Here is a 26,999-nt window from a genome sequence, read left to right on the forward strand (position 1 = left end):
AAAAATGTGATTTACATCCAGAAAAAGAGGAATTAATGTTTCCAAAAGCAAAATCTCAGAATGAAATTAACAGAGCTGCTCCAACATGCAGCCACCTTGAGCGGCGCAATTCTAAAAAACAATCACTAGTAATTTTGCTGCATCTTCTTTCTCACAGCGAGTCCTCCTCCTCCATCTCACTCTGTCCTCTTCATCCTCTGTCCTCACTCCAACTACCTCCATGTCCTCTCTAACTGCATCCATATATCTCCTCTTTGGGTTTAAAAGCCACTGGGACGTCATGTTTAGAAAATAAACGTCTCAGTTTCTCTGAAACTCCTGCATTATACGGAATGACCACTGGTCTGGGGTCCATCTGGTGAGAAGGAGGGCCTAAAGCCCAGACCTAGAAGTCTAGAATTGTGAATCTGCACCTAAAACTAAATAGTGAGCACTAATTGCAGGAGGAAGGGAAAGAGACATTTTTGTTTGAACACGTTTCCACCTGTTTTTTGTCAGGTGTTACTAAGGTTATGGTGCAGATATGAATTTGTGCTTATTTTGTTGTTTGTTCACAGACACGAGATCCTCACAAACGTGGTTCAGAAGAATCTAAAGTAAGTCTGCCAATATGTCACACACGTCTTCACCTTTTATTTAATCTCTGAAAATCATGTACTTTAAATTTTAAGTTTAGACTCAGAAATAAACATCAGATAATTGCTTTAGTGTACAGAAAGGATCAATGTTTAGAGCTCGTTTGGTACATAATACAGCCCAGTATGTACTGGGTACTCCCTAGATGCATACCAGGTACACCAGCAGTACATAACTGAGCCAGTAAGCACATATCCAATAAGTACAAGTACTAGGCTGTTTTATGTCCCGTCATCTTTGTCGATGGATAAGAACTGCTACAGGTTTTGACTTTTATTTCTCAAACCATATTCTGAACATATTACTGACCCTAGAGATTGTTGTGAATAAAACACCACATAATAAAGTGAAACTGTGCATAGTACATCTCTATTAAAACCACATGATTTTAACCTTTACTTAAATTTTTACTAAGCTGCCGAGAGTTTCAAAGCCAACACATTCATTTGTGTTATCAACTTTTTGTTGCAGCACATTCCAAAAATCACAGTGTGAGTAATTTAGAACTAGTAACAGAGTTTTGGTCCATGAGTCGTGTCTGTGAAGGCTGAGAGTTGGAGAGTTGATGACAGACACGTTTGATCAGCTGTGACCTCATCAATTTTCTTAATGTGATGAAGTCTGAATAAGCTGACAGAGTGGGAAAACTGGAATAGCTATTAAAGAGCCTGTGAAGTTGCTGAGTGGTCATAAGAGACCGATTGTTCAGTCCACATGTGTTTTACGGGTCAAGGATCAAGGAAACTTTCTCGTCATTCACATGGCATGTGGTCCACTGGGTGGAACGGAACTATTTGTCCAAGTCCTGGTGAGGCACAAGAATAAGAACAACACATTCTTTATAAAATGGCAGAAGCTAACAGAATGAGACGGTGCTGTAACTTGGCAGGAAGGTTACAAAGTTCAGCAGTCTTACCTTCAGGGTAGAAGATGTTCCTCAGTCCAGCAGTCAGGCTCCCGATGCTCTGCAGCTTTCTGCCTGAGAGGAGGAGGGTGAAAAAGGTGTGTGCAGGATAGGTGGAGTCCCTCATGATGCAGGTGGCCCTGTTTCCTGCATCTGGATGTGTACATACGTATCCATGGTGGTGGGAAGTGGGGCCTCACTACCTTCTGAGCAGCCTTCACTACCCTGTGCTGACACCTTTTCTCTGCCACAGAGCAGCTGCTAAGCATGGACACTCTCCATAGCACACCTGCAGCAGGAGGTCAGGACTAGGCTCCTCAGCCTCGAGGTTGGTGGGTTGGGGTTTTGTTTATGCAGAGGTGTTAACCCTGCTCTAGATGTTCCACCTTCTGCCTGTAGATGGACTTGTTGTTTGTGATGCATCCAACCACAAGGTGGGCAAGGTGAACAGGAGGGGGCTCAACACGCAGCCCTGGGGAGAGTCAACTCTGAGAGTGATGGGGGAAGAGGAGATGATTTGGATCCTCACAGACTGGAGCCTGTTTGTCACAAAGTCCAGCACCCAGTTGCAGACGGAGGAACTCAGTCTGAGGGATGATGGTTTATGGACCAGGGTTTGTGGGATGATGGTGTTAAAAGCTGATGTGAAGTCCATAAAAACCAGACAGACACAAGATTCCCTCCTCTCCAGGTGGGTGAGGGAACTGTGCACCATGGATGGTATTGTCTGAGAACTAGGAGGTAGAGCTCAGCAGCCAGGTCAGATGGTGGAGGGTTAGAAAGTGCTGAAGTCAGACAAAGCAGAGATCATAGCATCGTCTACAGGGCACAGCTTGATGTTGCACTACACCTTGCAGTGACCCATCATTTCTTTCACACTGTTTGCTAGTTCGCCCAATTCATTCATTCAACCTTTATTTATACAGGTTAATCCCACTGACCCTCAGGGACTCATGTACAAGAGAGACCTGATTTTAACAAAGAGTAATGACAACATTGGACAACAAAGACAATAACAGACAATCATAAAGGATGCATACAAACTGAGAAAAAAAAATAACTAGTGAAAATAAAATGGTATTTAAAAGGAAAAGTAACAAAAAACAGCTAGATTTTAAGGCGATGTAGAAAACTAAAAACAGGAACATGTCTGCATTGTTTTTTCCCAGGACCTTAACAGATATTTGAAGCCACTTAGAGAGGTCAAGGTCGAGAGCTTCAGATCTTTTTGTAAGATATTCCAGGAAACAGGAGCGGAGTAGGAGAAGGCCCTTTTGCCTAGTTCAGTCCACACTGAGGGTACACTGCATGTAATAATGTCCTGAAAGCGCACACTAATGCCATCCAATAACTGACTCTGCTCATCTTGGCTTGTTGCATTTTCTCTGGCAGGTGATGGTGATGCAGGAGGGATCGACCTCTCTGTTCAGCCAACACCTCAAGCTGCCGTCGCTTCCCAACAACTCACTGACCGCCTCCTCCTCCGACCCAAAGAAAAGCAAGAGCTTCTACAGTTCAAAGGTCAGTGCTCCAGGTACTCCCCAGAGCTAAATGATCTTCTCCTCTGCATTTTCTTCTGCTCTGACACTCTTCACCCTGCAAAGTCTCCAGGTCCCTACATGCAGTATTTTTACAGAGGTGTCTCGGATATTTGAACTCTCAGGGCTTATAAAACTTCAAGTTCATCTTATGCACAGTATATATTAGCTACTTTCCAAACCAAAGCACTTACTTTTCTGAGTCAAACTTGCTTTCTTTTGATCTGATTTTGTGAAAAATTAATTTGCATCATGCAAGCTTGTTGAAGACTTTGGGATATTTTCAAAAAAAGAACAGAATGTGTGATGTAAGTAAAGAAAGTGGCATGTTGTTTCCATTACATGTTATTTTTAAACTGTGTCATTGCAGAGCCCGTTTAGGGGAGGCCCTTTTCACATGGAAACATTTTCCAGTCTAAACAGAGTGTGTGATGAATTACCTGTGGAGCGCCAGGTCATACTTACTCATCTCCTCTCTCAAGAAGCCTTGCCTCACTCCATTATATCTTGAGTTTTACTGCACAAAGATATCAAAAAGTTTGAAAATTAGCCCTACATACTTCAGTTTTTATCATTACAATAAATTTATTTCAGGAAATCTAAAAAAGTTAAAACTGGTCCTCTGGACATTCAAAAAAAAACAAAACAACAAAAAAAAATGTAGAAACGTTTCGTCTCTCATCCGAAAGACTTCCTCAGTCTGAGGTGCTGTATTCAGTTCAGTCTTATAAATAGCACCTTATCAGAGTGGATCAACCAGTTATTTTGAATGTCCAGAGGACCAGATTTAACTTTTTTAGATTTTTCTACCTGGATTATTGAGCATGCATCAGGTTATTTCAAGAAAGTTTCAGTTTGAGTGTAAGGAATAGAAGAAACTATACTTGGAACATTGCACCCTTTTTCAAAGAGTTCAGACATTTGTTTGTTGATTACTTATGAAAAATGTTCATTATTGAACATAAATATAACCTGTAAATGTGCCCACTGCTAAGGGTGTATTCACACCAGCCTTGTTTAGTCCACTTTAATCAAACTTTAGTCCATTTGCCTAGAAAGTCCAGTTCGTTTGGGGAGGTGTGAATGTGCAATCGAACTCTGGTACAGACCAAAAAAGCGAACTCTGGTCCGCCTAAATATCTAAGTCTCGGTCCGGTTGAAGTGAACTCTGGCGCTGTTCAAATGCATTGTGAATACAAGAGGACCGGAGACCGCTCTGAAAGCAGGAAGTGGACTACAGCGCAGGGCATTCTGGGTAAATACAACCAAAACAAATGTGCATTTCTCTTACCTCATACGGAACAAGCCGCCTTGTGTAAAAAGCAACATTCTCCATGGTCTTCTGCCTCATCTTCATCATGCTGAGTCCATTGTTGAAAAATGTTTGTTTGGCACATGAGTCACAGACAAAACAGAAATCCTAAAACTGCTAAAACTTGACACCATTCCGTTTTTGTTTTTATTTCCAAAAGAAGAAGTGTCTTCTTCAGAGGTTTTTGTGTTGTTTCTTTCAGTAGTTCTTGGTGCAGCGCCATCACAGGCGGGGTGGGGGGGGGGGGGGGGCGGGGGCGGGGCGCCCCCGCCCCCGGGCCCCGCCCGGCCTACTCAGTGCAGTGTGAATGTGAACCGCAGCAGCTGAAATGTAAACAAATGTTCTGAATATTGGTCCCCCAATCAAACCGAGTCTACCGGACTATCAGGTGTGAAAATGACCTAAAGGACAAAGAGGAAATAATCGTTTAGCATGTGTGTGTGTGTGTGTGGGGGGGGGGGGGGGGGGGGGGGGAAGGCGGCCCCCGGGGGGGTGGGGGGAGGGGGGTGTAATCCGGCCACCTCAATCATTTGAGGAAACTAGGCTTTCTAGTTTTTAATATTTCTTAAAATTATAGTTCCTCAAAGGATTGAGGTGGCCAAAGATGTATGGTAACCAAGGCCACCATTGGCCACCCCCTGGCTCCTCCACTGCACCTGGTGTTGAATCAAACTGCTCCCTCCACTCACCAGGACCCCCTGTCACTGCGCTGCCTCGGACAAACAATAACAACAAAGAACTACCTCTGTTCTTCTACGCAGTGTAACTCCTACCATTTAAATATGTTGCATGTCAGGGTTTATTTGCATTTCCTGTTTAATTCTAGTCCAGACAATCTGGAAAAACTCAACTTGAAAATATCCTGATGCATGCCCAACTTGAAAACTACACACGCTCACTACTTAAATTCCTCATGGGGAACATTGGTGTACTGCTTGTGTAACTTTAAGTAAAATGCTGTACAAATATTACAACATAAATTTGAGTCATCTTTTAAGCTGCCATCGTTTTTGTACTGAAAACATATTAAAGTTCTGTGATAGTAACCTGTTTATTATTGATAGGCAAGAAGTGAAACTATGTATTATTTCCAGAGCCCTAAAACAGTTCTTCTACCAGGAAGGGAAATGGCTTTGCTGCAGCAGAGGGCTTCAGTGAAGTTACAAATGAGCCAGCTGTACATCTTCTGGCCCCCAGGGTCACGAGCCAATAGACAAAATGAAAGGTTTTAGTGGTGGTTGGGGAGAGTTGTAACACAACCCGTCGTCTAGACGACTTTAATGGGTTTACTGCATTTGTGAAATATTGACAACAGGGCTAAAAGGTGAGACCTCGGGACAAATGGCTCCCGTTGTTAAAACTAATGTATTTCCCCTTTTGTTTTTTTCCCACCTTTTTAAAGTTGTGTAACTCTTGAAAAGGCTTTCTTGCTCGCTAAACAGGTCACCTCAAAAGAAGTTTGCTCTTCAAGCAATGGGAGCTAAGAAGACTCTTTGGATTTTTTATTTTTTTTCCAGAATGGGGTTCTTTTGGGGTGGTGTATGTTTTGTCTTGTGTTAAAGCCAGAGGTTTAATCTATTGGTGATCTAGATGCTTGTTTTTATTTCCTCACTCTTATAAATTATTTTACAGTTCTCTTACTAAAACTAGCTGCAATAGATCTGGTTTTAACACAGAATAATGAGAATGTTTCCATGTTTTAACGTTGAGTTATACCGATCAGTGGTATTAAGATTAAGCCCGTCCAAATGTCAGCCAGAAGTATATCCCTCATTATGTTTGTCCACCGAACTAAAGAGGGATTTCCCTTTTCCTTTTGAGCTCAAAGCTTGTTTTTCTTCTTTTCTCTTTTTCTTTTGGAGCTTTGTTGATCAAGATTTTTATTTTTATTGATCATTTTACTGTATGCTTGTGTGCAGCACGGTGGCACAACTGGTAGAGCTGCTGCCTCTCAGCGAGCAGGTCCTTGGTTCAAACCCCGGTCCAGGGGCCTTTCTGGGTGGAGTTTGCATGTTCTGTCCGTGCATGCGTGGGTTTTCTCTGGGTACTCCAGTTTCCTCCCACAGACCAAAAACATGAATGTTAGACTGATTGATAACTCTAAAATTGTCCCTAGGTGTGAGTGAGAGTGAATGGTTGTTTGTCTCGTTTGTCTCTATGTGGCCCTGTGATGGACTTGCGACCCGTACAGGGTGTACCCCGCCCCTCGCACAGTGATTGCTGGACATGGGCACCGGCGACCCCCGTGACCCAAAATGGAATAAGCGGGTAAAGATAATGGATGGATGGATGCTTGTGCATGCTTTGTGTTTAAACAAATATACAAAAATCTGACTAAATTAAAATAGTCTTAGAAGGACAGCAAAGCTTCAATTGAATTTATTTGTCTTTTTTTTTTTTTTTACATAAAACAAAATACATTATGTCCCCAGGACATGTGGCAAACATAAAATCCACACTTGCCAGAATTATTTTAAAAACCAAAAACAGCCAATTAAATATGCTATCGAGCCTAAATACTAGAAGCTTATCTAAAATACACACATACTGTAGATATATCTACAATTCAATTCAGTTTATTTCTATAGCTCCAAATCACAACAGAAGTTATCTCGGCACTGTAGAAAAACCTTCACAAACATTAAAAAAGTCAATTAGTAAAGATCTCTATCTATGGAAGCAGCAGATTGAGCTGATATTCACTTCGTCACAGACTCCCATCCTGAGCAAGCACAAAGGAGACAGTGGAAAGGAAAAACTCCTTTTTAACAGGAAGAAACCTCCAGCAGAACCAGGGTCAGGACGAGCAGCCATCTGCTTCGACTGGCTGGGTTTGAGAGGCCAGGAAGCAGAAACAGACGAACACAGAATGACACGTTTTTATAGGAGGAAAGACACAAAAACGCATTTTAAGATAGAAATAATTCCAAATACAAACTATTCATTTGTAACTATTCATTTGAGGAAATGTAGTCAGTTTGTCCTCCAGCAGTCTAAACATAGCAGCATAACTAAGGGATAGCTCAGTAATCCCAAGCCAACCCTAACTATAAGATTTATCAAAAAGGAAAGACTTAAGCCTAATCTTAAAAGTATCTATCTATATACATATATGCACATATAAACATACATGCACCCATATCCATATTAAAAATATATATTAAAAGCATACATATATATTAAAAACACACTCATATCTATAAACCACTAGAGCAGGGCTATTCACCAAAACTGCTCAGGGGTCCGCAGTTTCTGAAAGCCAGTCAGGGCCCGGACACCCAGCAATTAAAGTCATTATGTAAATAAACCAAGTTTTACAATGATCTTTTACCTTTTAAATTTGTTTGTTTTATTGCATTGAATCATAAATGCAATAAACAGAACCCAACCCCCCACCCCCCAAAAATATATTTTTTAAAGAGCTCATTGTTGGGCCAGACTGAAGTTACCCGTGAACCACTTCTGGTCCGCGGGCCGCCAGTTGAAATTCCAACGGAGCCACAGGTGTGACATATTGGGTGATCAGTCGGAAGCTAGAGTATATGGCCTGACGTCACCTGATGCTCTGCTCCTACAGAATCTTCTCGTGGAGTACAAGGATTTTGAGTGACAGAGAAGCTCTGGCAGTCATCCGGGATTCATAGAACCATAGTTACATATGTAACTTTTGTTCTATTTCATCTTTACTGATCGCCAGAGGGCAGTGCTAAAAGCACTGAATGACTAATACCAGTGATGTCACAAGGAATCCTGAGCACAGACCTCACTCAGATGGCCCAGATGACCCTTGCAGAAGGACCTGGCCCAGAGGATGAGGGGTGGCCACGTTAATGTTGTAAAATCTGGTAAACGTGCTTGGAGAAGGCCATGGTGCAGCAGCACATATTGCATCCAGCAGAACCTCTATCAAGGCCACCCAGAAAGTGGAAATGCTCCTGGTAGAGTGTGCCTTCACACCGACCAGCGGGGGGCCATGCCCTGTGGTGTAGGCATGGCAGATAACATCCACAATCCCATGGGAGAGACACTGCTTGGAAAGAGGACAACCTAACCTAGGGCCTTTGTAACACAGGAACTGAGGTCTGAGCATCTTGTGATGGCAGTAGCCATGATGTATGCCTCCAGTGCCCTCACTGGGTACAACAATCCAGATCTGCTGCCAGCCCCCCACCAGCATAGGCTGAAATTGTGCCAATCTCAATGGTTGGTTACTGTGAGAGTGGGATAACACCTTAGCTACAAAAGCAGTGTTGAGCCAGAAGGTAACACCAGAGCCATCAGGGCCCCACCTGAGACATGAGGGGCTGACGGAGAGAGCATGTAGCTCACCAACCCTTTTAGATGAGATAATAGCCAGCAAAAAGGCCATCTTACACGAGAGCCACCTGAGGTCCACCTGCGCCAGAGGCTCAAATGTAAGGTGGCACAGAGCTTCAAGAACCAAGGATAAATCCCAAACTGGTACTTGTGGAGCTGCCGGTGGGTACAACCTATGACCACCACGCAAAAAAAGAAAAAAAACAGATTATGGCTCCCCATTGTACAGCTAGCCTGGAGATGAGTGTAGAAGCGGTCACTTTTTCAGGGATGAAGATATTCACATCCTGGATCAAGAGGAACGATGGTTTGAGAGAGGAGTAAAGGAGGCCATCTTTGTGAAAAGAAATTGTCCATCATTAAACAGGGGTAAAAGCCTCCGTGTTCAACTGTCTCCCTCTTACAATGCTGTTATTGCTAGTATCACTCAGCCCTCTGTGAATAGTAAACAACCATCAGTGTGCTAATGATCCATCATTAGGTTGATGGTCCTTCTTGATCATGTGAGCAGTTGGTTTTGGTTGTCAGCAGCAAAACTGGTTGATCCACTCTGAGAAGGTGCTATTTATAAGACTGAGCTGAATACATCGTCTCAGACTGAGGAAGTCTTTCGGATGAAAGATGAAACGTTTCTACTTTTTTTTTTTTGTTGTTGTTTTGCTTTGTTTTGTTTTTTTGAATGTCCAGAGGACCAGATTGAACTTTTTTAGATTTTTCTACCAGGATTATTGAGCATGCATCAGGATATAATACGTTATAGAAAACTCTTAAAACATAACCAAAATGAGGGATCTTCGGTTTTCAACCAGTTTGACAAGACTGTCAACAAGGAAGAGGGCCGGCATTGGAGGAGGGGGCGTACCAAAGAGACCATCTTATCACAAGCAGAACTGGTTTGTTCCACTTTGGAGTAAGCTGTTAGGGGAAGAATCAGTTTTGTTGTGTGTTTCCTTGACTGATGAAGCCTTCCAGATCGAAGGTGAAACGTTTCAGCACAAAAAAAAAGAAACTGTCCAGATGACCTGACTGAAAAATGTTGGATTGTATACCTGGATTATTGAGCATGGACTTTGTTGTTTTCAACCAGTTTAACATGACTGTCAACAAGGAAGAGGGCTGGTAATGGAGGAGGGGGCGTACCAAAGAGACCATCTTATCACAAGCAGAACTGGTTTGTTCCACTTTGGAGTAAGCTGTTGGGGGAAGAATCAGTTTTGTTTTGTGTTTCCTTGACTGATGAAGCCTTCTGGATCGAAGGCGAAATGTTTCAGCACAAAAAAAGAAACTGTCCAGATGACCTGACTGAAAAATGTTGGAGGGTTCTTCAGTGTTAATCAGGATTTGGTGAAATTTCCAACATTATAATTAAAAATAAGAGTATATTTTCTGAAGTTGTTACACAGACAATAAATTGACATTTTTACAACCTCTAACTACACATTATGCAATCTCCCTGTGCTCTCTGGTTTCCCCTTGGTGGTTGATGTGATAGACAACAGAGGTGTTGTCTGACCAAACGAGAACATGCCTTCCTTCCAGGCGGGGCAGGAAGTGCCTAAGTGCCAAATGCACTGCACGCAGCTCCAGCATATTTATTCTTGGAGTGGTCCTTTTGACACCAGTGGCCTTGTACCGCTCTATGTTGCCACACAGCACCCCATTCCATGCAGCTGGCATCTGTTGTGACCACTTCCCTGCGACACACCACCACTCCCATGGGGACACCCCCTGGATAAATAATTTCCATTCCTTTATAGAGTCAGGGCATGAAGACATGACCACGTCACTGTGAGCTTGCGATGCCTGTGCAGCCTGGCATCTAGGTGAAAGCTGTTGAGCCACCTCTGCAAGGGGCAAAGTGACAGCAGGCCTAAAGGCACCACCTGAGTGACTGACGTCAGTTTGCCTAGTAGCTGCTAGAAGACGACGTAGGGGAACTGCCTGTTCAGCCTGAACTGACTGACCAGCTGGAGTATGTCGCCCACCGTTTGAGCAGATTGGCGAGCCCTCATGGAAGGTGAATCGAAAACCACCCCAAGAAAGGTGATTGTCTGGTAAGGAACCAGGCAGCTGTTCTCCAGGTTGACTTTGAGGCCCAACTGGGACACATGAGCAAGCAGGCGATTTGTATCACTAAAGGCACACGCCCAAGACGGGGCACAAAGAAGCCAATGGTCTAGATATGGCAGAACCTTCACTCTGTAGGCCTGCAGAGGTGAGAGGGCTGCCTTCACGCACTGAGCGAACACCCTCGGGGAGAGAGAGAGAGAGCCTGAATGGGAGTACCCAGAACTGCCAATGGTAACCCTAATAGGCAAATCTGAGAAAGCGGCGATGTTCTGCCGCAATAGACACATGAAAATAAGCATCTTTCAGGTTTATAGACGTAAACCACTCTCCCCTTGTGACAGCTTGAAGGACCTCTTCCGTCAAGAGAATGTGGATGGGCAGCACCCTTAGGTACTGGTTGAGTCCCCTCAGATCTTAAATGGGATGAAACTTGCCCGTCTTCTTTTGCACAAGGAAGTAGAGTAGTAGCCTCTGGGTTATTGCAGAGGGTCCACTGCCTCAATTGCACCCTTGGTCAGGAGAGCAGAAAACTCCTGGTCTAGTGCTTGAGCTTTCACCGGATCTGCGATTATAGTCATCTTGAACCGGTGTTAGACATGAGGCCGCTGTTAGAACTGTAGCCCATAACCATGGATCAGAGTGGCAACCACCCATGGGTCCACAGCATGAGCAGCCCAGTAACTGAGCTGCTGGTGGGAGAAATATTCAACGGTCAGCCTGGTGGCATCACCGTCTCCCTCCACGGCTCCTAGGGGTCGTAGAGGGACGGCGGACAGAGTCCCCGATCCAAACCTGCCTGGCTGGTTGGCGGACTGACTCATGAAAGCTCCTGCTGGGTCTCTGCTGAACTGCACAGGGGTAAAGACCACCCAGCTGATTATGACCCTGAGGCGGTGGCCTAATGCCGGGGTCAGCCAACGGGTGCCTTGGATGCCGAGGAGGTGGAGAGGGCATCGCCCTGTTAATACTTGAAATCTGTTGCCTCGTCTGTTGTGCCTCAATGGTCTATTCTAGGGCTTCCAAGACAGCCAAATCAAACAACTCCCCCGGCACCACTGGGACATTACGGAGGGTTCTATGACATGGCTCGGTCAATGTTGACTACGCCAACCAAACCCGTCAGCGAGCCAACATTGACTGAGCCATGTTGTATAACCTTCCGTAATGTCCCAGTCATGCCGGGAGAGTTGTTCAATTCGGCTGCCTTGTTTTTCATGCCTCGGCGGTCTGTTCCAGTGCTTCCAAGGCAGCCAAGCCGAACAACTCCCGCGGCACCACTGGGACATTATGGAGGGTTCTACAAAATGGCTTGATCCATGTTGACTGCGCCAACCAAACCTGTCAGTGAGCCTGGACCAAGAAGGACATCACATGCCCAAGCTCTCTCATCATCAGTGCAAAGGCCTGAAGCACTGCATCACTAAAGCCCATTGTTGCAGTCGCACCACTAGTGTCTTGAAGGGACGCTGAGAGGGCAAACATGAGGTGCACCTTGGAATTGCCGAGGCAGTCAGCACGCGCTTCGGCGTAATAAGATCTGCAGAGGAATTCATCTGTGATGTGACACTGAACTCGTGGGCACTGAACATCACTGCCCAGAGCTTCCTCTGGTGATATGATAAGCGAGGCAACAGCAGGTTCGATCTCTGGAATGCAATCTAAGCCCACTGCGGCCAGCTCATGCATAGCCTCCAACACCCGGCCATCTGCGGAGAGGTGCGCAAAGACTTTAGGGTCCTGCCAGAAACCATGCAACTCCTTGAGGTGCTCCTCTGACGGAGGGATGGAAAAGGGAGGAGGGACCCACCCATGCCTGAAGAAGACACTTCCGGGGTGGACTCCTCCAGTTGCAGGACGTCCAGCTTCAGCTGCCTCAGGGCCATACGCATGATGTCCTGCATCAAGCCGTCACCTGACCCACTAGCTGTGCCAAGACAAAGAAAGTGAACCAGTCTCTGAGGCCTGAGATGACTGCCACTGCCCCTCCTCCTCACCTAAAAAGTTAGAGGCAGAGGCAGCCAAGGATAACACATCCTCCTCCTCAGCCAGCTCAGGCATGGGTGGGGAGGAGAGTCCAGTCACTGCAACTAGCTCAGTCCCAGCTGACATGCCTGAAAAAGGGACTTAATCTCTGCCAATTCTGCAGACATTTGTATCGCCCTCGTGAAGAGGCCATGATCAGCCTTCGCTCACCTCTTCCCAGGAGGGGCCACAGAGACTGCGGCCTCAGTCCGATGCTTTGAGCGCCTAGGTGGGGCCTCCTGCCCAGAAGGCGGGAGGTCACTGCCGAGCTCATGGTGAAACTGGGCCAATAGAGCCACTCTTGTAGCACAAGGCATGAAGCTGCTGTTCATGCAGGGGTTTTCTGACAGAGCCTCCACCAAATTCATGCCCAAGGCAGGCAAGACACAGGTCGTGACAGTCATCTGCCTGGTGCGCGGCCCCACAATCAGTGCAGTATTGAGAGCATTCCAGGCTCCTTACTTCGACCGCAGGCAGCTTAGCCGCATCAAAGTAAAAAAACTGCAACTCAACAAAGGGGCTGACAATGCCAGTTACATCCAGGATATAGGATGAAAACAAGGGAAACCGGGAGAGGGCAAAAACACTGCTGTCACCGATAAAAGAAAAGAAGCAGAATAGGCTCGGGATAGGAGGCTGATGCAGTCAGCTACGTCCAGTCCAGGATGAAAGGATAGGCCGAGAATTGGGAGAGGGGGCATGTACGCTTGCCGTCACCAATTAACAGGGCAAAGAAACTCAGACAGGCTGCCAGAACTCAGACAGGCTAACACCACTAGCTTAGCTGGTTAAAAGAGGATAATTGGAATGCTTTCCTTCACCAATTAAAACAAGACCAGAACTCAGAAAGGCTTGCACCACTAGTTCAGTGCAATTGGTTATGAGGTTGGTGAAAAACAATTGAGACAGGGTGCACGAGTGCGTGCATTCACCAATCAAAACAAAGCCAGAAACTCAGCTGGCTATGTTAGCAACAACAAACTTCGGAGCAAAATCCAAATTGACCACGTGGTTGGAAACCTCCGACAAAGGGGAGCAGAGCATAACGCTACCGCTAACCAAAGTAAACTATAAGTAAATGTTTACTCACCAGTGTTGAATCACACGCACAGTAGTCAGATGCTGCAAGTTGGGAGGGGGGCGAAAACCACCGTAGTCCTCAATGAACAGCGGAAATACTTTGAACAAAGGCTAAACGGTCACAGCCCCTAAGAGGGCGAGCACACTACTAGCCAACAAGCAGTTGGGCCACTGATGACATTGAAAAGGTCCAAGGTCCAAAGGGCTGATGCCATGCAATGAACTGCACACAAGAATAGAAAATGAGCAGATCATTGGGTGATGTCAGGCCATATCACCCGATATGTCACTAGGGCTGGGTACCTTTCTAAAAAAATCGGTACCGGTGTCGGTACCTTCACTTCGGTGTCGGTTCCTGGACGGTTCTTTTTTCGGTACCAATTTTGTAATTACTATTAATTCTAACAAGAATAAAATTACGTTACACATTACAGTACAAATTGTGAGTTTTATTTTTTAACTTTGGTATTTTTCTATTCCAAGCAGTTTTCTTACATAAAAGCAAACAAATAATTTCCAGTTCAAAAGACCAGTTACAAACCATTGACACTTCAGTGTCTAATGCTCACTGCTACACACTGAGGACCTTTTCACTGAACAGTTTTTCTTCAGAAAAATCAACATATCTGCTTTCTCTGGACACAAACAAGCCCGCTCCTGGCTGATGGTGTTTCCAGCAGTAGAAAATGTTCACTCTGAGGGTGTGGATGATGCTTGTTGCACACATAGATACCTGGTTGTCAGTTTGATAGCACTGACATATTGTCCCTCACATTCCACCAGCAGGTCACTGGATTCACTGAGGTAGGGATGACGTAGACATCTGCACCTCTGTGTCTCTGCCTGAATCTTCTCTGTGATTCTCTGGGGTTTAGGGCTCTGATCATCTCCCTAATTGACATTAGAACAAAACATCAACAATAACATGGTTGTGTTAATATTACTCAAAAAACATTATCTAGGCTGAGAGATAAAAGTTTAACTGGTCAACAAAATCCTTTACACTTTACTTACCTCCACCGTGCAGCTCGACTGTAGAAAAAGCAGCAAACTTTTAACAAAGTTTGTGATTTTCCTGTGGCACCCCCACCTCGCTTTTCTTTTGTCCTCCTCACATCAGGGTCAGAACCTCCTGTGAGGAGAACATTAACATAAACAGTGAACATTAGGTGAACTGTTTAAGCAGCTGACTGGATGGATGAGCAGTTTTACAAGCTAAGATTTATGTTACTGTCAATATTTAGTTAGCTTCTGAGTTTAGCTAGCCACGTAGATAAAATAAATTTACACACTAATATCTTAAAGTTAGCGTTACATGGATCATAATTTATTTCACCGCGATGTATGTGTTAAGCTGCAGTTACGCTAACAAACGTAAACTCACCAGCTGAAGCACACAGAGCTGTCCTCGGAGTTCTTTGATGAAGAGTCCAGTCGTGGAGATAATGAATCAGGACGTTCAGGCTCTCACAGGCTGACTTTAATGCTGAGAGGAGGAGAGGAGGCTGATGAACTCCTCTCTCCTCGCAGAAAAACATGTAACAACTTTCTGCAGCGCATGTTGTCAAAGCCGTTCGACAACACGCGCTGCACACGTGAACCCATCTGTGGGCGTCACCAGCAATATAGACATACATTACAGTATACATAGATTAGGTACGGCAGCTCTATACAGCTCTGGGTGTAATCTGGGTGTAGTCTGTTTGCCATATGTCTGGTGTTTTACCAGCCTGCATGCTGAAACCACGTGACACGTTACAGCCAATACCGAAACTTAACACCGAAAGAAGAGTGACGTTTCAATACATACACCAACCGGTGCAGTTCGGTCGGTGCCATAAAAGAACCTCGGTTCGTTCTCAGCCCTATATGTCACACTTGTGACTCCGTTGGAATTACTACTCGAATGGCGCATGCAAGAAGGGAACATTTAGCACCGCCCTCTGGTGGTCAGTAGGGATGAAGTTGAACTATTGGCAGCTGTGAGCAGCTGCCAATAGTTTAACATCAAAGCAAACTGGATCTGTCATAAATGTTATTAATATCAGGGTTCAACGCAAGTGGTTTTTGTTTGTCTGAGACAGCCGGTCTTTATCTTGGACAACCAGATCTTGCCTCGAGGTTGTCTTGTGAACAACTAAGTGAAATAGGCATCGACAGAAGTTCTTTGTCCCCACGATGGATTTCCATCATCTGTAATAATGGGGGGGGGGTTTCAACTGTCCCGATTTGGGCGGGACTGTTCCAGATTATTTTGCTTCTCCTGTTCCACATCCCACATGAGGAGAGGTGGAATACCCTGATGTCCCTCATTTGCCCAGAGCTGGCTGAGCTCGCCTGTTAATACCGTGTCTGTGTGGGAGTAGGGACACAGATTCAGTCAGGTTACAGTAATAAGTCTATATTGGCTGTAACATGCAAGTTTTCAGCTCCCAGAAACTGTTAGAGCAGGGCTATTCAACTAAACTGCACTGGGGGCCACAATTACTGAAAGCCAGCAGCTCAGGGGCTGGATATCCAGCAATTAAAGTCATCATGCAAATTAACCAAGTATTACAATGATTTGTTACCTTTTAAATTCATATATTTTGCTGCATTGAATCATAAAATTGGTGGTCTGCAGGCCAGAAGTGGCCCGTAAGCCACCAGTTAATTAGTCCTGTTTTAGAGGTTTTTCTGGTAGCACAAACTATTGAAAAGTTACAGTAATGCACAGTGAGCTTTAAAACAAAAAGTCACAGCAACATACTTGGAATAAAATATTAAGATTTTGGGTGCCACTTTATAATAAGCCTCCCCTTATAGTTGGCTAATAAATAGTTTATAGATATGTTATTAATTCCTCTATAAGCACTTTATAAATCATTAATAACTGCTTATTATGCATTAATTAAGGGTGACAGAGAAACAAAGCTGACCAGGTTCTTGCCAAATAGTGAGCCAGATCTGTTCACCTATATATTTCATCTAGAGTTGTTTTATTAAGCATTTCAGACTGCCACCTTGTTAGCACAATAAGCATTTGTAAATCTATTTTTTAGCATATAATATTGTACTTTATCACTGCATTATAAGTATTTACAACTATTATTATATCCTAAAAAAATAGGTTTACAAATGCTTATTGTGCTTACAAGGTAGTAACTTAGTCTGAAAAGTTTAATATAACTAAGGTCACCTTTACTAAGGTCATGTACTCTGTATAATGTGAAGCTTTACTATGGTCATGTACTATGTGTACTGAGTGGCTTTACTAAGTTCATGTACACAGTATACTGTGTAGAATAGAATATACTTTATTGTCCCCTAGGGGAAATTTGTCATGGACTCAGGGGTGTATAAGTATAGTAGCAGCTGCCCAAACAGACAGTAAATACACATACAATTCATATAAACAGCTAAAAACGAAGACTACAAACACAACAGTTTAAAAAAACAAGAGAATACCAAAGCTCTTGCACACCTTCCAGGCCTCAACATATTATCTATTTAAAATTTTGATTCAAAATTTTTGTGGAGGTGGGCACAAAAGAATATTTAAAATGGTTCAGTTTAGTTTTTGGGACTCTATGCCTTCTAGGCAAGAGCTCATATTCCACATACAGGATGTGGGATGGATCCAACAATACCCTCCGTGCCTGCCTAAGTGTAGCTTTACTAAGGTCATGTACACAGTAGACTGTGTAGCTTTACTAAGGTTATGTACACAGTATACTGTGTAGCTTTACTAAGCTCATGTACACAGTATACTATGTACAGTACTTTAAATAAACACAGCAGTGAAGAGCAACTGATTGTTTCTGTTGGTCCTTGGTTCTCTTTAGTACCAGATGTTCCAGTTGAGATCAGTTTTTGCCCAGAAATGATGAAGTTGTATCCGTTTTGGTCCAACCTTGCAAATGAGGTTATGCAAGATCTCATGCGTAGTCAGGATCTATTGTTTTGTTGAGGACTCTCAGCTACTACCACATCCAAATTAGCTTAATATATCTGACACTGACTGAGATGGTCATTTTTGTGTTTCTAAACATCACTTGGGTGTTCTAGACTGCTTGAGTTTGGGTGACTTCAAAAGTTAACCAGGAATTGACCTACATCAAATTATATTGAACGTTTCATTAGAATCCAGATCTTTCTAAATAAGGCAATGTGTTACAAATAAAAATTTTGCTTTGACCACCAAATTTCAGTTCCTTCTCTGTAAAACTGTCTGAGTTAGTATTTTTTTGTATCAAAAGTTTGCTTAGCAATTGCAAAATCCTTATTTGTCTTTATGGTGGAGTGAAAGTAATTGATTCTTACTAAAAGCTCATTATTCACTTATTTAATGTTGTTCATAAATATTATATTTGTGTTTTTAATCACCAGGATGGCTCCAGAGGAGGTGGAACTGCACTCCTTACAACAGCCACAACCACCAGCACTAACAGTAACAGCTTCTCCAAGCTCCACAAACCCTCCAAAGACAACAAAGACAAACCTCCAAAAGACCTAAAAGAGCCCAAAAGTGCCTTCAGAGACTCTGACTGGGAACCCAGCAAAGTCCCCAAAGAATCTTCAAGGAAACCCAAAGAGAACCAACCACTTAGAGACAACAATCCTAAAACAGGCTTCAAGGAACCCAGGTCATTCTCCAAGGAGCATCGGAACGAGGGACTGACCCAAGGCTCAGGGCTCAACAAGCGCCTGTCCTCTCTTGACACTGACAATCTTATGGCTAAAAAATGCAAGAAAGTATTTTTGGATTCGAGAACGCTGACGTCAGGCTCAGACACTCAGCATTTGGATAAAAAGCTCCTAAAGGATCGATTACAAATAGGGACAAGTAGATTACGACTAGACGGTACTGAGGCAGAGCGCAGGAAGGGGTCTAGGCTTCCTCCTGTCCAGGAGCCGGTTGACCCCAATGACACTGATATGGAGGACCAGTCCAAATCAGATGTAAGTAAAACACATTTCCTCACCTCTGTATTGTTGGCTAAATCAGATTTTAACATGCAATATTATTCAAAGCTACCAACTTCCCTAAAACAAAGACCGGCTGGTCAAACTCAGTAACACTGGATCAAATCCTGGCTCCCTCTCTGTCGATTTAAAATGTTCTTTTCATTTGCCTTTGTTTTACAGATGTAATATGTCAAAGTATTAGTACAGATGATTAAATACTTTTTGGAAAACAAATAGAATTTATAAAAATAGCTTACTGAATAAAAAGATGGAGAGAATTCTATCATGTCTTTAAGAAATTCACCTTTTATGTCAGAGTTTAAATAAGACCATCTTGTGTAGAGAAATGATGGAGTTATAGCTGCAAAGGCCAAACCCTGAAAATAACACTCATAATCACAAGTGATATTGTGAGAAGCTCAAAGTATGAGAGAGTCAGAGAAGTTTTATTTCCATTTCAGCCACGTACAAGTACATATTGAAACGAAACAGTGTTCCTCCAGGATCACGGTGAACACAGAACATAACGTGCAAAACAAAATAACACACATTGAAGATACACAACAGAACAATAAATACAAACAGACCTATAATAAATGTAAAAAGACATCTAACCTAATGTAAACAAATAATTAAGAGACAAGACTAGAGACACATATTGATTAGTACATATGTAGGTGGTACATGAGGTAGAACCATGTTCTGATATGTGTCTAGCAGCACAAATTTTTTCTGTTTTTATAGCAGCAGATATAAAAACTGTGTAAGGTGCAAAAATGCAAAAACTTGAGCAGATTGTAAAAATGTGCAAGTAAAGAACTCACAACCAGTACAACACAGGAGTTGTGAGTATTTAAGTTGTGTGTGTGTCAGAGTCCTTCATGTGTTTGTGTGATAAGAGTCCATCTGTGTGTGTGGGGGGGGGGGGGGGGCATCAGAGTCCATCTTGAATGTGTCATAGTCTATCATAAGTGTGTGTATGTGTGTGTGTGTGTGTGTGTGTGTGTGTCAGAGTCCATCATGAATGTGTGTTTGCTAGAGTCCATTTTGTGTGTTTGTGTGTCTGAGTCCATCATGTCTGTGTATGTCAGGGTCCATTATGAATGTGTGTCAGAAGTCCATCATGAATATGTGTGTTAGAGTCCATCGTGAATGTGCCAAAGTCTATTTTGTGTGTGTTTGTGTGTCAGAATCCATAATATGTGTGTGTCAGAGTCCATCCTATGTGTGTCAGAGTCCATCATGTGTGTGTGTGTCAGAGTCCAGACTTGAGGAGTCTGATGGCTTGTGGGATGAAGCTGTTACACAGTCTGGTTGTGTTGGTCTGAATGCTGCAGTACCTTCTCCCAGACGACAGGAGAGTAGAAAGTCCATGTGATGGGTGAGGCAGGTCCTTCACAATGCTGAGGGTTTTCCAGATGCAACAGTTGTTGAAATTGTCCATGGGAGATGGAAGAGAGACCCTGGTGATCTTTGCAGCTATCTTCACAATTTGCTGGAGAATCTTGTGGTCTGATGCAGTGTAAGTCCCTAACCAGACAGTGATGCAGCTGCTCAGGATGCTCTCAATGGTTTCTCTGTAGGAGGTGGTCAGGATGGGAAGTGGCAGATGAGCTTTCTTCAGTCTCCTCAGAAAGTAGAGACGCTGCTGAGCTTTCTTGGCGATGTCGCTGAAGTTATGGGTCCAGGTGAGATCCTCTGCCAGGTGAACACCAAGAATTCTGGTGCTCTTGACGATCTCCACGGAGGAGTCACTGCTGTTCAATGGGGAGTGGTCCCTTGGCGTTTCCTTAAAGTCAATGACCATCTCTTTGGTTTTGTCAACATTTAGAGAAAGGTTGTTGACTTTGCACCAGTTCATTAGCCATTGCACCTTCTCTCTGTACACTGACTCATCGTTATTGCTGACAGTCATATCATCTGCAAACTTTACGATGGAATTCGAGCTGTGCATTGCTGTACAATCATGAGTTAGCAGAGTAAACAGCAGTGGACTGAACACACAGCCCTGGGGAACTTCGATGCTCTGTGTGGTGGTGCTGGAGGTGTTCTTTCCGATCTGGACGGATTGAGGTCTCCCAGGCAGGAAGTCCAGGATCCAGTTGCTGAGAGAGGTGGTCAGGCCCAGCATGCTCAGCTTTCCAATCAGATGCTGAGGAATGATGCTGAGCTAAAGTCTATGAACAACATCCTAATGTGCTTTTTTTTGTCCAAGTGTGTGGAAGCCAGGTGTGGTGGCTATGGTGTTGTCCGTTACGTGGTTAGGATGGTACGCAAACTGCAATGGGTCCATGGTGGGAGGCAGCAAGGTCTTGATATGACGACTCTCTCGAAGCACTTTGTGGTGATAGGAGTGAGTGCTAGTGGGTGATAGTCATTGAAACATGACACTGATGACTTATTCAGTGCAGTGTTGTCGTCTTGAAGCATGTTGGAACGAAGGCTCTGCTCAAGGAGATGTTAAAGATGTCTGTGAAAACACCTGCCAGCTGGTCTGCACATTCTTTGAGCACTCTGCCAGGAAAGTTGTCTGGTCCGGCAGCTTTCCGTGGGTTGGCTCTGCGTGGTGTTTTACTCACATCCACTGTGATATGAATGACTCATCCAATGTTCCCTCTAAGCTGCGCGCCTGCGCAATCGCGCACTGCTTGCACATTCTTGTATACAAAAAAATCTATGCTGTGCAGTTGCGAACTGGCCACAAGGTTATCTCCCATTTTATAATAAACTGTCAGCCCAAGCGCAGTGGTCTGTACAGTCTGTATACAGCGCCTGATGCGTGCAGAGTGGAGGATGGAAACCCCCCTCCCCCCGGTCAAAACAGACCTGTGTCACGTGATTTGTGTAGCGACAATGGAAGTTTACGAAGAGGTAAAAAGTTCATCCAATGAAATCACAGACAAACTTTCATTCCAGCCAATCAGCATCTTCTGGAGTTTCAGCGCTACATGCGAACTAAGTTTGAAGGAGCTAAGTAGCTACAAACAACCTTGACTTCTAGCGTTTTCCATGTTTTATACTGCATATTTCATCACATACCGAGGAATAATATTTGGTGTTGTGGATTTATCATAGAGGTTTACAGTCGTACAACATCAAACAAAGGTGGTAAGTAAGTTAATCCCATGACATGTAGCCGTTTTTATCATGCTAAGTGTTAGCAAACAGTAGCGCTTGGTGTATATCTGGATGATCAAAGGAAAATTTTACAAGATGGTGGTGAGACAAGCTATGTTGTGTGTTCTGGAGACAGTGACATTGACAAAAAGACAGGAGAAAGAACTGGAAGTGGCAGAAATGAAGATGTTGATGTTCTCCTTAGAAGTGACAAGGATGGATAAGATTAGGAATTAGATCATCAGAGGTACAGCACAGGTTGAACAACTGGAAGATAAAATTAGAGAGGCCAGACTGAGATGATTTGGACATGTCCAGAGGAGGGACAGTGAGTATATTGGCAGAAGGATGCTAGAAATGCAGCTGCCAGGAAAAAGACAAAGCAGAAGGCCAAAGAGGAGATAAATGGATGCAGTTAGAGAGGACATATAGGTAGTTGGAGTGAGAACAGAGGATGCGGAGGACAGAGTGAGATGGAGGAGGATGACTCGCTGTGGTTACCCCTGAAGAGGGAAAAGCCGAAAGAAGTTTAATAGGTTGTGTATTGTGAAATTAACACTCTTACATATTGAATTTCACTGTGAGTTCTTGCCCTGTGTGTCGCTTTGTGACATGAAAGCATCCATTGCAGTAACTATTTTAAGTTATTAGCAGCTTGGATTTTTTTCTGTTTTCTTTGCCTTAATGTTGGTCGATAAGGCATAATGTCTCCCTAAATTCCTCAGATAACGCCATGAGCTTCACTACCTCCACATTACAGCTATCTTTGTTTGTTTGTTTGTCCGAGGTTAGCTCACCCTGGGTGTGGGCGGAGCGATTTTACCGTCCATGTAAAATATTTGATAATGTTTTTATAGAAACAAATCCTGAATGTTGTTCATACTGTGTTAATGCTACACGTTTGCTTCTTGACCCTACAACTGGGTAAGGTTACAGTAGACCTAGCCCAGTACTGGAGTTTTAATTAGGTACTTTAAGCTATTAATAAACATGATGGATGAGGATCAGGTTGCTTTATGCTAGGCTATTAGAAAGAAGGAGTGATTATTATTGTCGTTTCATATTGGCTAGTAATATGTTTTCCCTAAATGTTAACTGAGGCTACTCTATGTTTCGTAGACTGTGACTAGGATGCGTGAGAGAAGCAGAGCATGCACAAGGAGAGCTGTTGGTCAGGTTACTTTTTGTTGTGCCATTAACTCTAAAATAGCTATTGAATCAAGTGTTTTCTGTAGGTTAGGGGTTGAACAAGTATATAATTTTTAAACTCGACATTAACATAATAAAACCCGAGTAGAACTCGAGTATTTGATGACGTCATAGATCTCAAGATACAAAAATAAATAAATAAATAAAACTGCAAAAAAGGGTAATTATTTACAAAAAAAAAGGACCAACAAAACATTGGGAGCGTATATTATGCTCCTACCATTTATCATACTGCAAATAAGTCACAGGAAAAACTAAACTATTAGTTATTATTATTAAACTGCAAACGTCAAGAAACATGCAGCATGTCAAAAACGAAACTTAAACCGAAACTGGTTCTGGTTCGGTGGATTGGACCCGGTGTTACACCAAGCTCTGTGACCTGCAACAGTGCAACACCGCCCCCTACGGTCATATAGTGGTCACATAGTATGACGTCACTACGGATACTCGACATAACATTTTTAACCTCGATAGATGTCCTAGCAATCGATGTGTAGATTACTCGAGTACTCTGTTAATGCCCTACTGTAGGTAAAACTAGATGTTAAACAACCCATTTAAAATAAACCAGAATGCAGGAAATGGCATCTACTATATTCAAAATTTTCTGGGGGAGGACCCCCCAGACCCCTCCACCAATGTGTCCCCCCACATTACAAATATGCTTGTGACACTAATGGCCACCGTGATGCTAACTATCTTCTAGAGCAGGACCCTCAACCAAGTCAGAACTGGACCCTCACCCAGACCAAAGCAGGATTTTCACATATAACATACTACTCATCACATGAACAAGATTATTGTCTTTTTCATTGTAAGTGGGCCAAATCACGTCTATTAAAAGTAAACGAATGGAAATTGCTGCTGTAATATGATTATTTTAATAAGCCATGTAACTTGCTATGATCCCAGGTTTTGAACAGGTGTGGTGTGACCACAGTGTGCACATCTGATGTTGCTCACAATGGTCCTCAGTGCACTCATGGAGCTTGTATGTTTGCCCAGACACATGAAAAATTAGAGGGAACATTTCTACAACACCAAATTTTCAGTCAAAAATTGTAAAGATGATTGAGCTTTTTGTCCCCCATTGCAAAGAAAGAGCGAGAATTGGAAACACCTTTGTCTGTCCGTGCATGTTTTGAGCATGATATCTTGAAAGATAAGTGAAGTACCAACTTCCATGGTGGTGTGTGTCTACATCTAGGTGTAAGAAAGGTCACTATTAAAAATAAAGTTGCCATGTCAAAATCCAAGATGGCCACCACCATATATACAGTATATTTAAACCAGCCACCCTTGTCATTTGATGAAACTATTTGGTTAGTTTTTTTGTTTTGTTTTTTTGTTTTTTTGCTTAATATTATAGTTTTCTGACATTAATGGGGTGGTTGAAGATTAATCTATGGTTTCCAAAGCAACCATTGGCCACCCCATGGCTCCTCCACTGTGCCTGGTGGTGGATAAAATGACTTCCTCCACCCTCCAGGATTTGTCACTCTGAGCCACCTTGGAAAAAACAAATAAATAAAACTACAAACATTCACTATTCAAATCCCTCGGTGATAGGAGACATTGGCATACCGCTTGTAGGTCAACATCTGTAAAACTCACTATACTAAAGCATTTTTTGTGTTTTCTAAGGTCATTTGGCTGTGGCAGCCATCTTGAATTGTATTAACTCCCAAAATTAAGAATTTGTAGATGTACTGGTACATCCAGAGGTTATTTTCAAAGACATTTATTAAAATTTGTCCAGTAGTTTATTTATTTTTTTTAACAGACAACTAAAACATTTTGACCCAACTTTTGGCAGCTTATCTTGTGAGTGAGATAAAAACGTAACAATGGCCAGATACAGCCCCCGGGTCTTGAGTTTGACACATAAATGGTAAATGAACTGTGCTTATATAGCACCTTTCTATTTAATCAAGATACTCAAAGCTCTTTACAACTCCAACACACACATTCATACAGCACTCTACTACATCTCTACAAATATAACCTGAATATGTAGAGACTAATCAGTGCTTTAAATCACATTCATACAACAATGGCACATACATCAGAGGCAATGAGGGGTTCAGTGTCTTGCCCAGGGACACTTTGGCATGTGACTGCTGGTGGAATTGAACCCCCAACTCTCTCATTGGAGGACGACTGCTCTAACCACTCAGCCACAGCTGGCCCAAAAGTGATAAAAGCCCATTCGTGTTATCATCAGAGCTGTTTAGGAAGCAGCTGTTTAATATTTAATATAACGTATCAGGTGACTGTTTAGAGGACAACTGTCCACTGCCTCTGAGACTTAGAGCTGAAGAGTTCGTAGGTGGTAATTTGGTCTTTGGTGTGGAAGAACCATAAAATGAATGAACCAGCAGGAAGGGGCTCTTCTTTAATGGTGGCCTGGTAGGCTCATGGGGGCTTGGTGGGGGGAGCTGGCTGATGGGGTGGACACCTAATAAACTTGGTGGGGCTTTAGCTGGGTGTGTTTGTGTGGCCAGACCCCTGACATGTCTGTGTAGGAATCATGTCCACCCCTGCAGGATCCCCCTGTACGCCCAGATAAAGAGAGAACTGAACAAACTCATCTCCAGTGGCTCTTTTTTTCAGGGGTGTTGCCTGGTTCACACACATTTAGAGGAGAAACTCCCCATAAAAAAGGCTGTTTCAAAGCCAAACAGTAGACAAGGAAGATTTATGGTTTTACAACACCTCAGAAAAAAAAGAAGATGGTGCAGTGAATGGAAGAGTTCAGCTTTAATCCTTTTAGCTTTTGAATAAGAAAAAAGGCTGAATGTTTGTGGTGAAAGGTCTAAATCCTTGTGCTTTGAGGAGTTCTCTTTAATGCAGCCGTGCTTTCATTTCTGCCCTGAAATTCCTGCGTAAAGTGTGGCTCTTTTGTGTATCTTTCTCCGGAGGAGCAGTTTATTTAGCCAGAGGAGTCATTACTAAGCATGAACACAACCTGTGTTTTTGTCTCTGCTGTATGGAGAAGCCTTTCAAGTTTCACCATACAGAGGCCAGGGAGGGTTGTGTGGGGGTCGTAAAACGGGAGATGTGGGGTGACAAATGCCAGGTGTTTGATTCTCCCTAGGCTAGCAACCCCGGTGGCCGAGCATCGGGCCAACACACAGCGCCGCTCTCATTTGTCATGTGACCACTTGTTTGATCTGTGTTTTCCTCTGAGCACTGGGTCTGAAGCAGTCTGGAGGAGGAAACGTGGAGCCGCTGACAACGAGAACAGAGAGCAGACCTTCGTGTTAGCATGAGAGCACAAAGCTCAGTGGATGTGGGCACCGGCTGAGTGATTTGCTCTCTGGAGTCATCAGAGTCACACACTTCCGGGTTGGGTTATCAATCAACCTTTATTTATACAGGTAAATCCCATTGAGCCTCGAGGACTCATTTACAAGAGAGACCTGATTTCAACAAAGAAAGATGACAACAATGGACAACAGCAACAACAATAAGCAGTTATAAAAACTCATACTACAGTTTTTTTTTTTTTGTTTTTTTTTTTAACAAATAGGATGGCTAAAAGGAAAAAGGTAACAAAACCAAAAAAACAGCTAGATTCCAAGACAAATGTATAAAACTAAAAACAGGAACATGTCAGCATTGGACCCTGCCAGGAGTCCAACAGATTCTTAAAGCCACTTAGAGAGGTCAAGGTCGAGAGCTTCATGTTAGGGTTAGAGTCCATGTGTGTCCTAAAATGCACATTTATTTTCAGTCCACTATATTGTTCAACTGTAGTGTTACCTTAAATTTAAAAACTTGGAAAAAACAAAGCTAGTTTGGCAGTTAAGAAATGAAGTGTTTGTGTATGATGAAGCTATGA

At 43.3% G+C, this 26,999-nt stretch overlaps 1 protein-coding gene across 1 annotated transcript in view; it reads left to right on the forward strand.

Annotated features, from left to right (window-relative positions):
- mllt3 (MLLT3 super elongation complex subunit) overlaps positions 1-26,999 on the forward strand; it is a 152,106-nt gene that overhangs the window by 74,391 nt on the left and 50,716 nt on the right. Inside the window, exons 4-6 of the mRNA XM_037681625.1 lie at positions 558-596; positions 2,933-3,061; positions 18,248-18,820. Coding sequence (XP_037537553.1) covers positions 558-596; positions 2,933-3,061; positions 18,248-18,820 — 741 coding nt within the window. The remainder of the gene's footprint in view (positions 1-557; positions 597-2,932; positions 3,062-18,247; positions 18,821-26,999) is intronic.

The sequence above is a fragment of the Nematolebias whitei genome, chromosome 1 (assembly GCF_014905685.2).
Source record: "Nematolebias whitei isolate Nwh7 chromosome 1, NemWhi1, whole genome shotgun sequence".
In the NCBI taxonomy this organism is placed as follows: Eukaryota; Metazoa; Chordata; class Actinopteri; order Cyprinodontiformes; family Rivulidae; genus Nematolebias; species Nematolebias whitei.